At 39.3% G+C, this 15,499-nt stretch overlaps 2 protein-coding genes across 3 annotated transcripts in view; one reads left to right on the forward strand and one right to left on the reverse strand.

Annotated features, from left to right (window-relative positions):
• Positions 1-627: 627 nt before the first annotated feature.
• On the reverse strand, positions 628-7,569 carry LOC115753070. The gene is made up of 14 exons (XM_048278949.1): positions 7,352-7,569; positions 7,085-7,254; positions 6,506-6,697; positions 6,064-6,226; positions 5,532-5,718; positions 5,093-5,236; positions 4,597-4,884; positions 4,392-4,494; positions 3,267-3,459; positions 2,598-2,767; positions 2,224-2,415; positions 1,532-1,694; positions 1,079-1,265; positions 628-957 (listed from the first exon to the last, which is right to left on the reverse strand). The coding sequence occupies exons 1-14, from the start codon at positions 7,455-7,457 to the stop codon at positions 804-806; spliced, it is 2,412 nt and encodes an 803-aa protein (XP_048134906.1). The 5' UTR covers positions 7,458-7,569; the 3' UTR covers positions 628-803.
• A 4,127-nt stretch (positions 7,570-11,696) lies between these two features.
• The window catches only part of LOC115753095 (structural maintenance of chromosomes protein 5), a 33,428-nt gene continuing 29,625 nt past the window's right edge, over positions 11,697-15,499 (forward strand). For both annotated transcript variants that reach the window (XM_048278618.1, XM_048278619.1), the window contains exon 1: positions 11,697-14,228. In XM_048278618.1, coding sequence (XP_048134575.1) covers positions 11,697-14,228 — 2,532 coding nt within the window. The remainder of the gene's footprint in view (positions 14,229-15,499) is intronic.

Here is a 15,499-nt window from a genome sequence, read left to right on the forward strand (position 1 = left end):
TTCTGTTTGCATTTGGTGAGAGTGAGGATCAGTCTGTATGTATTGGGCAAAGTTCTAGATGGAAAGTTCTGTTCAACTCAATTCAAGAAGTAGCAAGGTGATTATGGAAACTTCAGAAAAAAGAAAGAGACAGATGAGCTGCAATTCAGTATACTTAGTAGCCTTGTGCACTGGGACGCCCTTCATATTAAATTTATAATGTTAAACCAAATTTCCCGAATCCTGGTGTCGGTGCCTTTAATAAAATTAAATTCGATCACCGTGCATCATGGAAGAAACTAAAGTGAAGCTTTATAGTGACTGATAAAGGAGGAGCACCAACCAGAAATTAGTATGAAGAATAGTGGCCCTAGTACTAGTCATTCATCATTTGATCCGTTGTGGGAGTAGATTAATGAAAAGCCTTTCAAACAGAATAGAAGAATGATCCGCTGTTAACTTTCCCAGCCATTCTTTTGGCTTTTGTCCAACCATGAATTGTCCTTAGGATTCCCCTTCATCCATGTTAGAGGTTGCCTTTTCTGTCCCAGAACAAACTCAGGGCATAGCTTCACCTCAACTGACATACAAAACCTGAAGAAGTTGCACATGAAGCTAGAAATAGAAATCACTGGCAAACGCAGAGAATTGCTTCAACAAACAACGTTCATCATCAACTTTCAAGTTTAGAGTCTGCAAACTTACACTGAGCAAGTGATAATAAGACCTTATGCATGCTTCGATGGAGTCTCATACAAGGGAAGCATTAAATTTTATCCAGAAACTTATTAGGACTGTAAGTATAGGGTTTTCCTCGTCGCTTATCAGGAAGCTCCAACAGAGAGGAAACCTTTCTCCTTGAGGCTTTCCACAGTGTCTCTTAGACTGACCTCCAAAGGAATGAACTTCACACCCAGACCTTCAATCTTTTCCCTTGACACCCGAGGAGCTAACTCGAATGGTTCGTCATTTTCACATCTGTGTTGACAATGATTCATGCACCATTAATAATGTTGATGTGCATTGGATAGGACATCTCCTAGGGATGCTCATAAAATGTAACTCTCTGTTTAGAAATTGAAGAAATATGGGGGTTTACTTTTCAGGGAGGTGCAGTGTAGGATAAAAGTTGTGCAGGATCTTCAAAACGCCATGACAATGTATAGCTTCCCCTACCATGCAATATCTTCCTCTAGCTGAAGGATTTTCAAGAGCTAGAATATGTGCATGTGCCACATCTCTGACATCAACAAATTTGTAAGAGATGTTGGGAAATGTTTGAGCTCCTGCATTGTAGAAGCCTCAAATTATACTCTATGTCGCCACAACAGCAAAGTGCACTTTGGTAGGCAAATGAGTTTCCATGTTCAGTTGGGTCTCTATCTCGCAGAGAAAATTTGGTGACAAGCCCTTGTTCATTTGCAGACGATGAACGGTTGACATCAGACAACAGACGAGAACCATTGCAATGATAATAGTACGTGTTGAAAGGTTTTTCCATTAATGGAAAATGACATGGTAGACATGTCAAGCATTAATTTTTAAGTAATACCATTGATGACCTTCAGTATCATCTCCACAGAGAGATTGATGGTAGGCTGCAATAGAGGACCAATCACATGTCCAGGGTTTATCACGATCAGGTCCATCCTATTGTCTCTTGCAAAACCCCAAGCTGCGTGCTCAGCTAAGGTTTTAGATAGCACATACCAACGCTGAAAATAACTAAACCAAAGTTAGGCAGTGAAAGGGCTTGCACCACTGATGGATGCAATTTACATCAACATAACACTGACTTTGCTCTGCCATGCTTGACATGTCAAAGGCAATGGTTGAGAAGGACTAGAGAAATCATTCTTCAAAAGGTGTCTATCACATAAATCTAATGGGCATATATAGAGTTATGCAATGAGGTGAAGCACCCAACTTGTGTATCTTCATTGGTTAAATATGGGCAAAACAAACGAGCATGCTTGATGGACGAGGAATAAATCAGATAGGTGGATGTAAAACCATTAAGGCAAGGAAGACCGTGTGTCTTGACTGCTTGGCCACTAATATTAAGCCAGGACTGAACATGTTCAGCCTCAACTATTCGATTAAATTAACATGAATCATGCTCCACTACCAGTCAAAATCAAATCTATTGAGGATTTTTCATTGGAAAATAATACATCCAGTTGACAGGGCATCACAGAACAAGCAAAAGAGATCCGACTGTCAAAAGCCAGCTTACTTACAGACCTTTGATTCCTTACAGAATGCCGGATCGGAGAACCATGTCTCATCAACTACCACATCAGAGGTCAGAGGCTTCCCATTGCACACAACCGCAGCCATGGAGGATGTCAGAACCACTCTCTTGACAGAAGGGCACTTTGCACATGATCTGAGAACGTTTAGGGTACCTTTAACTGCAGGATTGACTATTTCAGCCTGCAATTTATAAGGAATGGAATATGATTAGTGTTGTCCAATCATTCAGGAAATGTTAGATCATCTGCCATCTGATAAATTGCATAAAAGGACTAGTGAAAAAGAACTAGAATTTGGAAACGTGGCACTTCACATTTTACAAACACACAAAATCATGATGGACAACTGCAATAAGCAGATACCTCAGGGTTGGAAGCTGTGAAAAAAACGGGTGATGCTGTATGAAAAACAGCTTCGCACCCGTCAACTATTGAGTCAAAAGACCCTTCTTCCTGCAATTCTCCTTTGAACATATATAGTCTCTCCTTAGCCCCTTCAAGTTCCAGAAGGTGCTGTGTCTTCTTTGGATCATCTGTTTTATGCATTCAAGAAAGGAGAACTTGATATGATAGATTCGAACTCTGGGAGCTTTCAGTCACATAACATGAAATGTTAGAAATAGATAAGAAGACCACAAATATATATTTACAATGTAAGCTACACATTGGATCTAACTATAGAGGTAGCATATGATTGTGTATTAAACCAAACCTGAATAGTAAGCCAATGGAATCGGATATTACAAGAGCTTCATATCTTGAGCTAATGGTCTCTGGATGCTATTGTATCACACGCGCACACACACACACACACACACACACACACAAGTTTACTGCAAAGGTAAGAGATTATGAGAGAATAGTTTTTCATCATTACTGAGTAACAGATTTTGGTAGCACTTGCGTATTATCTAGAATGTTTCAAGCGTCAGATAAGAAAGAGTAAAGCATTCTACTACTAGAATGGACAAACCAAAGACTACAAAATTCAATATTGTGAACAACGGAGCATGAACAAAGATACAAACTTACTGGGGTTGCGAACAGTTGCTTTGACCGTGTAGCCACTCTGAAGCAACAACTTGACAAGCCAGGAGGCTATGTAACCAGCCGCTCCGGTTACACACACTACCTTCTCTGCTGTACTCATCTCAGCCCCTCTCTTCTCCTTGGAACTGGGGATAAGAGGGATACTGAGTGCCATACATTCATAAGTGGGAATTCTCTTTTATTAGGTTCAGGAGATATTCAACATGTGCACTTTGTCAAGATCAGATCGTTTATTTGACCGGCTTGTGTGAGGCATGACTTTGACTCTTTGTATAAATTTGTTTCTAGAAAAGTTGAATGGGACGATGACGACCTGCTCTTCTTGACCATAAGTGATAGTTTACTAATTAGAAATGGATCGTCTGTCATGCATTACGCAAGGCAAGTCTCTTTCATGGAGTGGCTTTTCTCTCTGTAACAAGGGACAAGATGAAAGCTACCATTAGTTCACATCCAAACCCACGGAATTTTGCCTCGCGTACCTGTTCAATAAAACAAATCACTGACAAATTACCTCGCAGTTTGAACAAGAAGAAAACATCTCGATTTTGGACGTAAGATTCTCTTTGCACCAATCAACGTGATCTAATGATGTTCGTTCGCGGCTTGAAAGGAGTAACTGAAGGAAACCCACAAGTACTGCTCTGAGCAGTATCAACCAATACACATGAACACCTTTATTGCCCGGCTAATGCAAATCTGCATTTTCCCGATCATGACAGTTTCATCTTCTCTTTTGCAAAAGAAAATTTCCTGAAGATCTTGCTGAAATCATCAAAGCTCCCTTTCGCGATCTCGTGAAAATTTCCTGTAAATGCTTACAAGTTCGTGCTTGAGAATTCTGAATCTGTACGAGGATACAAAACTCACAGTGCCAATCCATCTCTTGCCCCTGAAATTCAACTTTATGCAGAATATTCTGATTTTGTGCTTGAGAATTCATGAGGCACGACTTTTCTGGCTATCCTAAAACGGTATGGTTTTTCTCTTCTCATCTGATCATTCCGCGTATGTACCGCGTCGTGAAGAAGGTACGTACGGTACTCTCGTCTCTCATTACGCGCACAAAAAGGCATCAACACAATCACGATTTCAAGGAAGAGAAACCTTGAATGAATGCAAGGAGACTCTCGAGAAGATGACATCGAAGGATGGGTCAATGTGCGAAATGAGGGTGTCCTGGTACTGGTAGGGCATGCTGATGATGAGGCTGTCCTAACAGAGTTGAAAGAAAGGCTCAAGAAAGGAGCCGAAAGGGAGGAGCAAAAGAAGGAAAAGGCTATAGCGCTTGTGCTTGTCATTGAGAGGCTACGAGCCTATGAAGAGCCCTGAGGAGATCTCCCTGCTCGCTGTGTTCTTGAGTGTATGCGGTGTCGCCGGTTGCTCAATTGGATTGACATTTAGCCCTGGGATAGCAGGCCAGAACATCTTCCTGTCCACTTGAATTGATTGCATCACTTGCACCTTCATGCGCGTAGAATATTGGTTATTAAACCCATTGTCTTTATCGCCATTTTGTCTTTTATCCCTTTCGACAAAGGAGGCTTGAGTTTCACTGCCATGCAAAGGGGAATTCCTTGGATTGCTGCTGGATTTCAAGCTACTCAATACAGATAACAGTCAAACATTTGTCTGACAATGACAATAGCTGCATCTGTAAGCTTCAGGCGGCATCGTAGATGTTATGGAGCAATTAGAAAACTTCAGATCGCCTGAAGGAAACTCTGTTATAAGAGTGTTGCGGCAGAAAGTGCCCATCTAATCGCCCTTAGCATAGTTTTTATCCGTTTAGTCGCCTGTTGTAGCATCAGTCCTTGAAGAAACCCTTCTCTTTCAAGCTCTCCACAGTGTCCTTAAAACTCACCTCCAAAGGAGTGAAGCTGATGCCCAGACTTCTTGCTTTCTCATTTGATACCTTATAGGTTGGCCCCGCAGGCTTTTCATCTTCACATCTGCTTTTAGCAAAGCCAAATGTGAGTCGTCTTGTTACAGTCTTTTGCACAAAATACAGAAAACACAAAACGGTTTTTGAGACTATCATTTGGCATTCTGTGCAAAGATCTCTACGCACTACTCCTCAAATTTTCATACTTGATGCTGCAAAAATTTGAGACAGTTGAAATTGAATTTGTCGACATCATTCAGATCATGAGGCGATGATGAGGAAGATGGCCAGGAATCATTTAGCAGACAAGTTTAGTTCACTATAAGAATGTTATAACTGGACATTTAATGAGCGTATCTTACTTCTCAAGAAGGTGTAGAGAAGGATAGAGCTCTTGCAAAATCTTCAAAGCGTCATGAGAATGCACGACTTTGTGAACAAGACAGTATCTGCCATTAGCGGAAGGAGACTCGATAGCTTGAATGTGTGCATGTGCAACGTCTCTTACATCAACAAATCTGTAGCTCGTGTCAGGAAGAGTTTTAGTTCCTGCGGCAAATACTCAGCATCAGATGGGAACAACTTCACTTGTATGTCTCCTAGTGTTAGAGAAATGGTTCCAATAAATTTGTGTATTTTATCGAATCAAATTCCATCACATACATCGCCGCTTGTATCAGTTTAACAAGTTCCATCACAGGTATTTTTTGTCCATTACAATATCAATCAACATATATTTCCTCTTGACATTTGCTTGTTGTGGACAAATTAATGAGGACAAATGTGTAACAAGTACCATTTATGGAAACAACATTTCTTGTAGGAATCCTAATCTCATCAGTATAAACAATGTGACAATTTGTTAGCTACTTTTACTTGTGAGTCTGTGACTACCATTTATGAGGTTGAGAAACAATTCCGCGCTGAGATTAAGTGACGACTGCAGTAGGGGACCGATGACGAACCCAGGATGCATTGTGACCAAATCGATCCCCTTCTCTCTTGCAAATCTCCATGCTGCCTCTTCTGCTAAGGTTTTTGAAACTGGATACCAAAGCTGAAACAGAAAGGCAAGAAGTGCGCAATGAAACCAATTTGAGTGGTTGATGCATGCTAGCTCCTCTATGATGGTTCAAAGTTACTAGGAAGAACTTGCAACAGATCGAAGGTATAGTACTGGGTAGAATTTCTTTTATGCAGTTCATCCAAGGATAAACAAAAATGAAGAATGTTCTGCATTTGTGACATTTTCTAGATTTATTTGATGATGCAAGAAAGGTGAAAAACAGCATGTTCTGATGATTCAGTTGAATTTAGAATATCATGTATGGTTTACCTTTGATTTCTCACAGAAGACTGGATCAGAAAACCAAGTCTCATCTACTGTCACATCGGAAGTCAAAGACTTTCCATTGAATGCAACTGAAACTATAGAAGATGTTATCACCACTCTCTTGATTGTAGGGACTTTGGCACAAGAAGAAAGAACATTAATTGTTCCCATCACTGCAGGATCTATCAACTCCATCTGAGACATGGAAAGACAAGTATGAACTACTGAACTTGCTGAAGTTGAGCATATATAGTGATGAGAAACTGCGATATGGATAAATGCATTGTGCTAAAGAGTTAGATCTGTTGCCCTGGCAGAAATCTTGAGTTGAAGCTTTCTTTTCTTTTTTGCCCTTGATTTCATGCTGATAGTTTGAAATTGGCTCCTACTTTGTCCTGTATACCTAGACTATTACTACTCTTGCATTTAATTGCTATGCACATAACAATATACAATCTACATAATCACTGCAAAGGCGACACAATTTTTAAGCCCGAATTTCTACTTTGTGTTTCCAAAGAAACAAAGGAAAAAAGAACATTTGAGAGACCATGACACAATCCTTTGAGAGAGCAAAAGAACCTTGGGGTCTTTGGGGGTGAGAAGCACAGGTGATGCAGTGTGGAAGACACCATCACATCCATCAACAACGGACTCGAAAGATCCTTCTTCCTGTAAGTCTGCCTTGTAAAGATGAAGTCTCTCCTTGGCTCCATCTAGAGCAAGCAGATGCCCGGTCTTCTTTGTATCACCTGGTACATGTAAATTATAACTTCTTGTAATGATTTGGAATGGTAAAGCCATTAAAACGATGTCACGTATGAATGTAATCAAGGGTCTTGAACCGACTCGGGTCACGAACAGTTGCTTTGACGGTGTAGCCACTTTGTAGCAGGAGTTTCACCAACCATGAGGCTATATATCCTGATGCTCCTGTCACACACACCACCTTCATCTCTCTTACTCTCTCTGAGCTATGGCACTGGTCTCTGCCCTCGCCAGAAAGCTTCACAGAATGGCACACTTAAGCAGACTTTCTTGGTAGCTGGACTGTGATGTAGATGCACCAGAAAAGCTAAGTAACTTATTGCTTCTTGTCTTTCCTAGATGACTAGCCTTGGCCAGACATGGAGCATGTTTTGCTCTTGGAGCATCTTTTGCTGAAGAAAGCCGCCCAAAGGTATTTTCTAATGTCTGGTTCTGGACATTAGTCGTCGGAACTATATGCGCACTTTCAAGCGGTTATACATCTGGGCTCCTCTGTCAAACCACAGGCCCAAGAAGGGCTACATAAATCAGACCCAAGAAGCAGATTTCTGGTGTTCCGTGTATGAAAATGGGGAGATTCCTCTGGAGCTTTGGTAAATTTCAAACCTGTCGGTAACAAAATTTTGATTGAAAACCTATTTAACCTATAACTTTTTAAGAAGTTGACAACAATTTTATTAAAGTACAACAGTAATTAGCCTTTAATAATTAACAATTTTTGGGAAAGTACGATCAATTATTTGACTGTTTTAAACTACAATCTATTATGTAAATTAGTTATATTATTTGCATGGCTTATTAACATATTAAAATTAAATAAAACTATATAAGTTTGCAAACTTTCAATTATCAACTTTTTTATTGTTCTAAGAACTCACCAATATTTTTTTATAAGAATTTACTGTCGAATTAAGATGACTCTGTGACCGCAAATTACCAATATTAATGCGAATGATTTACCGCATTTTCATGGATGAGGTTACCATCTACTTTTAGCCTCACTAACGCTTATTTAATTGAACTATCAACACTATCGATATTTATCTGTGGATATCTGCATAGATACCATCTCCTATAAAAAATCACCTAATTCCAACAATTTAACCACACTTATTTGGGAGATTATCAATGTTAAGTTCGGAACATTTATAACAAATTACGACCACGTATGGATTACTAATTATTTCACTAATTTACTAACATTATCCGTGAATTTAAGCTATCAAATTTTACATGAAAGCACTCACTTTATTTGAGTTCGTTACCAATTTTGACTGGATTATTTTGTAATTACCAACCGTTTAAATAATTTTTTGTAAGATATTAAGCTTTAAGTCTTATACGATAGTACCGACTCATGTTTGGTAAGTTTAACACGTCGGTAACATGCTTTTGTTTTAATTTGAATGCCATTATTAAGTATGGCACTTGCCTTGCTTAATCGTAGATGTGTAAAATGGGTGGGTCGGGGTCGGGTTTGGGTTATGTCAAATATGGTCCGACCCATATTGACCCGTCTAACCCATTTTAACCCATATTCAATGACCCATACCCCACCTAACCCGCAACCGACCCATACTACCAAATCTCACTAATATTCTAAGAAAATCTATATAACTCATTAAATCTATTTTAGATGAAAACTTCACATCAAATAAAAAAACAAATTAAACAATAAAAAATTAGTAAATAAAATAAAAAATGATATTACTGAGATACTTTCATGCAATAAAAAATCTAGTGAATTTTTTTCCTAATTTTTTAATTCTTTTAAATTTTTCGGATTTTTTCAATTTTTTTATGTTTTTTAATTTTTTAAAAAGTATTTTTTATTTTATTTTTCTCTAGTGACCGGTGGACAGTGGCAATCGACGGCGGTTGGTCGACGGAGGCAGATGGCTGCAATATCTAGGGACGGCGGTCGACCAACAATTTTTATATTTATTAATTATATTTTTCTTTTCTAATTTATTTCATTCACTTATAAAAAAAAAAATAATAACTATGTTGGGCCTTTGAGGCCCCGAGCCCATTTGCAACTTGTGGGAGCTGCCCTTATCAGTCAAAACTGGGTCTAATATGGGTCGAAAATGGGTTTAAGTGTGTGACCCATTTTTTAACCATGTGTTTCAACTTAAATATTTTTTACTTATTTTCATTCGATCCTTTAAAAACTTAGAACCTATATACAACTCATTGTATAGGATATGGGTAAATAATGGGTCATTGACCCATATTGACGGCTCTACTTGATAGCGACCACTCTCTAGCAATTTGATTTTGAAATGAGTTCAAGGGTCTGTTTGTTTCGAGAAAAATTCACAATTTGGTAAATAATTTCCTAAAATCGATTACTTATATCGCTTATTCACAAAAATATTTAGACATAAATTATTGTAGATGACGAATATATTTTTTATTGGCTAACTATTCCAAACGATAAGACCAACCATCGTTAAGAAACAAGAATTGTTAGAAATATGCTGAAAAGGATGAGAATTTCTAGGACGTGCAAGCAATATTCTTAACGATAATTCCACTTTCGGAGTACGAAATTCGATGTGATAAGCTCTGGTGGCTATGCTCCCAAGATACAACATACCTTTTTCTTTATTCCAAACGGAATAATAGAAGGAACATAAAAAAAACATTATATGTATAATCCTGTTAAGAAAGGAAATATAAGTGGAACAAGAGTGAAAAAAGAATTTCTCTTTTAATTCGTATATCTTCAAAGATTGTGATCTGAAGTTCAATTTTATACTCAAACAAAAAAGAGAATCGTTAAGAAACCGTTATAAATCAAATGGTAATTATTAAAATGATGACGTTATAAAGATGTGATAGAATAAAAGAGGATCTATGGAGATATAAATCAAAAGTTACAAAGCCGTAATAGATTAATAACGGACAAGAACCGTCACAAATCGATGACGGTAAAAAACCGTTACAAAAACAATAGCTTCTCATCATTTCTATGAAAGCAGATACTTTAGAATATTTCAAAACCATTGAAATATCCACACACACGAAAATAAAAAAATGAAAAAAACGTCGCCGTCGTCCAAAGACTAAGACTTGTTGAATGTTTTATTGTGCTTGAAAGATGATTGAGAGATAGAGAAAGATGGGAACAAAATGGGACAATGTCCCACTAATTTCTAAACCCCTTTCTTTTCTTTCCATCAACTTAAACCTTCAAAAGGTACATAGCAACTTGACAACCCTCTTCTTTCCAAGTCTCCAAGTCCTGTGTTCATGGTTGGCATCAAGGAAGGTACTGGGTGGGTTCAAGATGAAATTTTTTCTTACAGGAAGTGTGCTAGTCGAGAATTTTGTTTTTATTTTATTTTGTGAGTGAAAAAGGAGGAACTTTAAAATCCGACTTGATGTAGTGCTTGAAAAATGAGGTCAGCATATGCGATGGCACAATATCATAAGAGATCTGATCTTGATACAAGAATGGGATAATCGAAAAAGTGTAAAAAAAAAAAATACAAAACCTATTATATTGGTGCCAATTTAGCCCTAAACCTTTTACTTGTGTAAATTTATTCCTGAACATTTTAACCTAGAATCAATTTAGTCATTCCGACTAATTTTCGCCAGTTATTGCTGATGTGGACGCAAGCTGGCCCACGGGGCACGGCCATTACTAACGTGAATATCTTTTAATTATATTTTTCGATCCTTTTTATGTTTTATTTCTTCTTTTTTCTCCTCTTTCCGATTGTGCCCGGCATGGCCATGGCCACCAAGGGCGAATGCCGGGCGGGCCAAGCGTTGCTTAGGCTAAGGTGATGCCTAGCGAGGCCAGCCTTAGAGTAGGCAACAGGTGACGAGGTCGTCCTCCCCTTGGCAATGCTTGGCCTTGCCAGCGTTCGCCCTCGCAAGCCACCAGAGGAAAGAGGAGAAAAAGAAAGAAAAGAGAAAGCAAGAAAAATAAAAAAATTTGAAAATTAGTAAAATAATGTAAAAAAAAAAATCCACATCAACGATATCCGGCTAAAATTAGGCGGAAGGACTGAATTGGCTCTAGGTCAAAATGTTTAGGATTGAATTTGCATAATTAAAATATTTACAACTAAATTGGTACCAATGTAATAGGTTTAGGACTTTTCCGACACTTTTCCCTTGGGATGACCAGATCATGTGAATCCATAAAAGCCTGACTTTGACTCTAAAACCTCACAATGGATAAAATATAATACATGGCGTTTGTTTTCAACTCATTGAACTTTTTTAAATTCCATGCCTGAGTACTGTACTCGCAAAGAAGTTATTAAGCCAAAGCTCTTTGACTTATTCTCAGGACATTTCATGTTTATCCCACTGATTCTTTTACTCCAAACAATTTATATATAATCTAGTCCCAGTTTATTAGTACTTGTACTGAACACCTACAGTTTTACATCTTATGATCCAGATGGAAAGAGATTCATCACTTTGGATTTTGCTATTCTCTATCTCCATTTTAGCATGGCTATCGCCTTGTGATGGCAATACCCCTCCTGGGAATTGCTCAGAGTCTGATAGAAAAGCTCTAAGTGACTTCAAAGATGGCCTTCAAGATCCTGAGAATCACCTCTCTTCATGGCAAGGAAGCAATTGTTGCCGGTGGCGAGGAATAGGCTGCGATGAGAGGACCGGAGGAGTAATAAGCATTGATCTTCAGGGCTCATATGGACCAAACTCTGGTACGCACGGTTATTGGAACCTAAGCGGAGAAATTAGACCTTCATTAGCGCAACTCAAGTCTTTGAGATACTTGGACTTGAGCTCAAATAAATTTGATGGTATTCCACTTCCTGAATTTGTTGGTTCTTTGGGGAACCTGCGGTACCTAAACCTGTCAAATGCCGGGTTTAGTGGTGCAATTCCTCCAGATCTAGGAAATTTGTCGAACTTGCAGTATCTTGACCTTTCTTCTCACTTTTCTGGTTTAAGTGCTAATGATCTTGGGTGGATAACTGCGCTTGGTTCTCTGAAATATCTTGCGCTTGATGGAGTGGACCTCTCAATGGTCAGTTCAAAGTGGATCAGCATGCTAAACGGGTTTCCGTCGTTGTCCGGGTTGCATCTGTCCAATTGTGGCCTATCTGGTTCGATATCATCACCTGGTTTGGTGAACTTTACTTCACTTGCTGTTATAGACCTCAGCTTCAACAGTTTCAATTCAGAGTTCCCTCGATGGCTTGTGAATATAAGCACCCTTGTTAGTGTTGACATGAGTTATAGCAGTCTATATGGAAGGGTCCTTCCTGGTCTAGGCGAGCTACCGAATATGCAAGTCCTAATTCTATCTGGGAACAATAACCTCTCAGCCAGTTGCACTCAGTTGTTCCAAGGATCATGGGAAAAGTTGGAAGTTATGAATTTGGCTGCTAACAAAATACACGGAAGACTTCCCAGTTCTATTGGAAACATGACCACTCTTACTGATTTTGACCTTTCTGACAATATGGTCAGGGGAGGAATACCGAGCTCCATCGGTTCACTTTGCGGTTTAGTTAATTTTGATTTGTCCGGCAATAACTTGACAGGTAGTTTGCCAGAAATCCTCCAGAGGGGATCCGAAACTTGTGCTTCCAAGAGTTCTCTGCCTAGTTTGAGGTTCTTGAGATTGAGCAACAACCGGCTAAGTGGTTATCTTCCAAGCTGGTTGGGCCAACTTAAAAACCTTGAGGAACTTACTCTCGACTATAACTTTCTTGAAGGGCCGATTCCTTCTTCTCTTGGGACGCTGAAAAACCTCACTAATCTGGGGCTTGGTGGGAACCAATTGAATGGGGCTCTTCCCGTTGATCTGGGACAGCTTTCAGAGCTGGACACTTTCGACGTATCTTTCAATCATTTGTCAGGTGAACTGTCCGAAGAACATTTTGCAAGTCTAGGAAAATTGAAGATCTTAGAACTCTCATCCAACTCTTTCACTTTAAATGTCAGTGCAGATTGGATGCCTCCGTTCCAAGCTCGGAATCTTGGCATGGGGTCGTGCCGAATTGGTCCGTCTTTCCCTGCCTGGCTCAGATATCAAAATGAGATAATGTATCTTGGTTTTTCAAATGCGAGCATTTCGGGGCCTGTGCCAAGCTGGTTTTGGGATATTTCTTCCAATCTCTCTCTCCTAAACATGTCTCTAAATCAGCTGCAGGGCCAATTACCTAATCCATTGCCAATAGCTCCTTTTGCAGATGTTGATCTCAGCTTTAACCTTTTTCAGGGACCGTTACCTCTTCCCATTTCTGAAATTGAATTATTAGACCTCTCTTACAACCAATTTTCCGGTGGTATCCCACAAAATTTAAGCAAACACATGCCGAACTTGATCTTCCTCTCCCTTTCATCTAACAAAATAACAGGTCAGCTCCCAGAATCTATAGGAGAAATGCAATTGCTTCAGGTCATCGACCTGGCAAACAACAATTTGAGTGGAAACATTCCTCCAAGCACAGGGAACTGCTCACTCCTGAAGGTACTAGACCTGAAAAATAATTCTTTATCGGGGTTGATACCTGCGTCTTTGGGCCAATTACAACAGCTTCAGTCACTCCACCTGAGCGACAATAAGTTTTCAGGAAACCTTCCATCTTCATTCAAGAATCTGTCGAGCTTAGAAACACTAGATCTTGGCAACAACCAAATGAACGGCACCATACCTGCATGGATGGCGGGGGGTTTCATCAAGTTAAGAATTTTGAGTTTGAGGTCCAATGCATTTTCTGGAGAAATTCCTCACGAGCTCTCAAGTTTGAGTTCGGTGCAAGTCCTGGATCTTGCAGAAAACAATTTGACTGGTAACATTCCTACAAGCTTTGGAGATCTTAAAGCAATGGTGGAAGGGCAAGCTAGAAACGAGTACCTCTTTTACGGGAAGTACAGAGGCATGTACTATGAAGAGAACTTCATTGTGAACATGAAAAACCGGCCCCAACTGTACACCAAGACTCTTTCCCTTGTCACTAGCATAGACATCTCTGGAAATAACTTGGATGGAGAATTCCCAGAAGAAATGATGAAACTGGCTGGTTTGATGGTTCTGAACTTATCAAGGAATGGCATTGGAGGTCAGATTCCTGAAAGCATTTCGGGCATGAGCCAATTAGCATCGCTTGATCTTTCAAGCAACAGGTTTTCTGGCACAATCCCTCAAAGCATGTCATCGCTGTCGTTTTTGAGTTATCTGAACTTATCTGACAATGACTTCTCGGGCAAGATTCCTTACACACAACAGATGACGACATTCGAACCTTCTTCATACTATGGGAACCCGGGACTTTGCGGTGCTCCCCTTAATGTCACGTGTCTAGCAGATGAACCTGACAAACAAGGGACAACCAAAGGTGGTGGCGACGATGAACTCATCGATAAGTGGTTTTGCTTGAGCGTTGGTCTTGGATTTGCTGCTGGCATCTTAGTTCTAGCTGCTGTACTGCACGTCAAAAGTTCTTGGGCCTGTGTATACTTTGATTTTATAGATAGAATTGCCGAGAGGTGGTTGCCGATTGGAAACGGGAGGGCAAAGCTTCGGAGAAATAGGCGACGAGGCCGGAGGTAAATGGTTTTTGATCCTTGTTCTGGAAAACTTGAACCCTTGATCAGGCCAAGCATGAAGCATCAACTGTCAGGGTCGTGCCAACAAATAATGAACTCTATATGTGCTGTAGTACTATATTTCTTTATCTGTCTATAGACTGCATCAAGGGGGCGATTCTGGTGTTCCTTATTTGTACATTAGAAATTGTCACTTATTTTAACAATCTGTGAACATTTATTTCTAAAGCTTATTATCAATGTCGCGGAATTACTAACTTTTATGCGGAATTATCAACTTTGATTTGACTGGCGTGCCAACATCTGTTGCAAAAATGATATTAACTAATTTCAGTCACTTGCTAGCATTTTTTTCTTTTATAGTTCCAAGATTTTTAAAGTCATCGACTTTGGATCAAAATTACCAACCTTAATTTGACTGATGGACCAACCTTCGTCCCATTAGATATCGACTAATTTTGGTTACTTACTAACTTTTAATATAAGGTACAGAAAAGTAGCAACATAAGATTGCCAACTACTTCAATAATCTACCAACATTTATTTTGTGGTTTACCTACGCCTTATTTAGTCACTACTAACTTTTTATCATGCTTGGCACATCAATCAAATGAAAGTTGGTAATTTCGAATAAAAGCCAGTAACTGTTTTTTTGGCCGAAAGAAAGTAACTTCA

The sequence above is a fragment of the Rhodamnia argentea genome, chromosome 5 (genome assembly GCF_020921035.1).
Source record: "Rhodamnia argentea isolate NSW1041297 chromosome 5, ASM2092103v1, whole genome shotgun sequence".
NCBI lineage: Eukaryota > Viridiplantae > Streptophyta > Magnoliopsida > Myrtales > Myrtaceae > Rhodamnia > Rhodamnia argentea.

Excerpts from the sequence above, each read along its gene's own strand:
- LOC115753070 (XM_048278949.1), bottom strand. The coding sequence starts at position 7,457 with ATGAAGGTGGTGTGTGTGACAGGAGCATCAGGATATATAGCCTCATGG. Across the intron at positions 7,255-7,351 it reads AGCAACTGTTCGTGACCCGA|GTGATACAAAGAAGACCGGG; the intron begins GTCGGTTCAAGA and ends TACATGTACCAG. Across the intron at positions 4,885-5,092 it reads AAGGGTTTCTTCAAGGACTG|CTTGAAATCCAGCAGCAATC; the intron begins ATGCTACAACAG and ends TGTATTGAGTAG.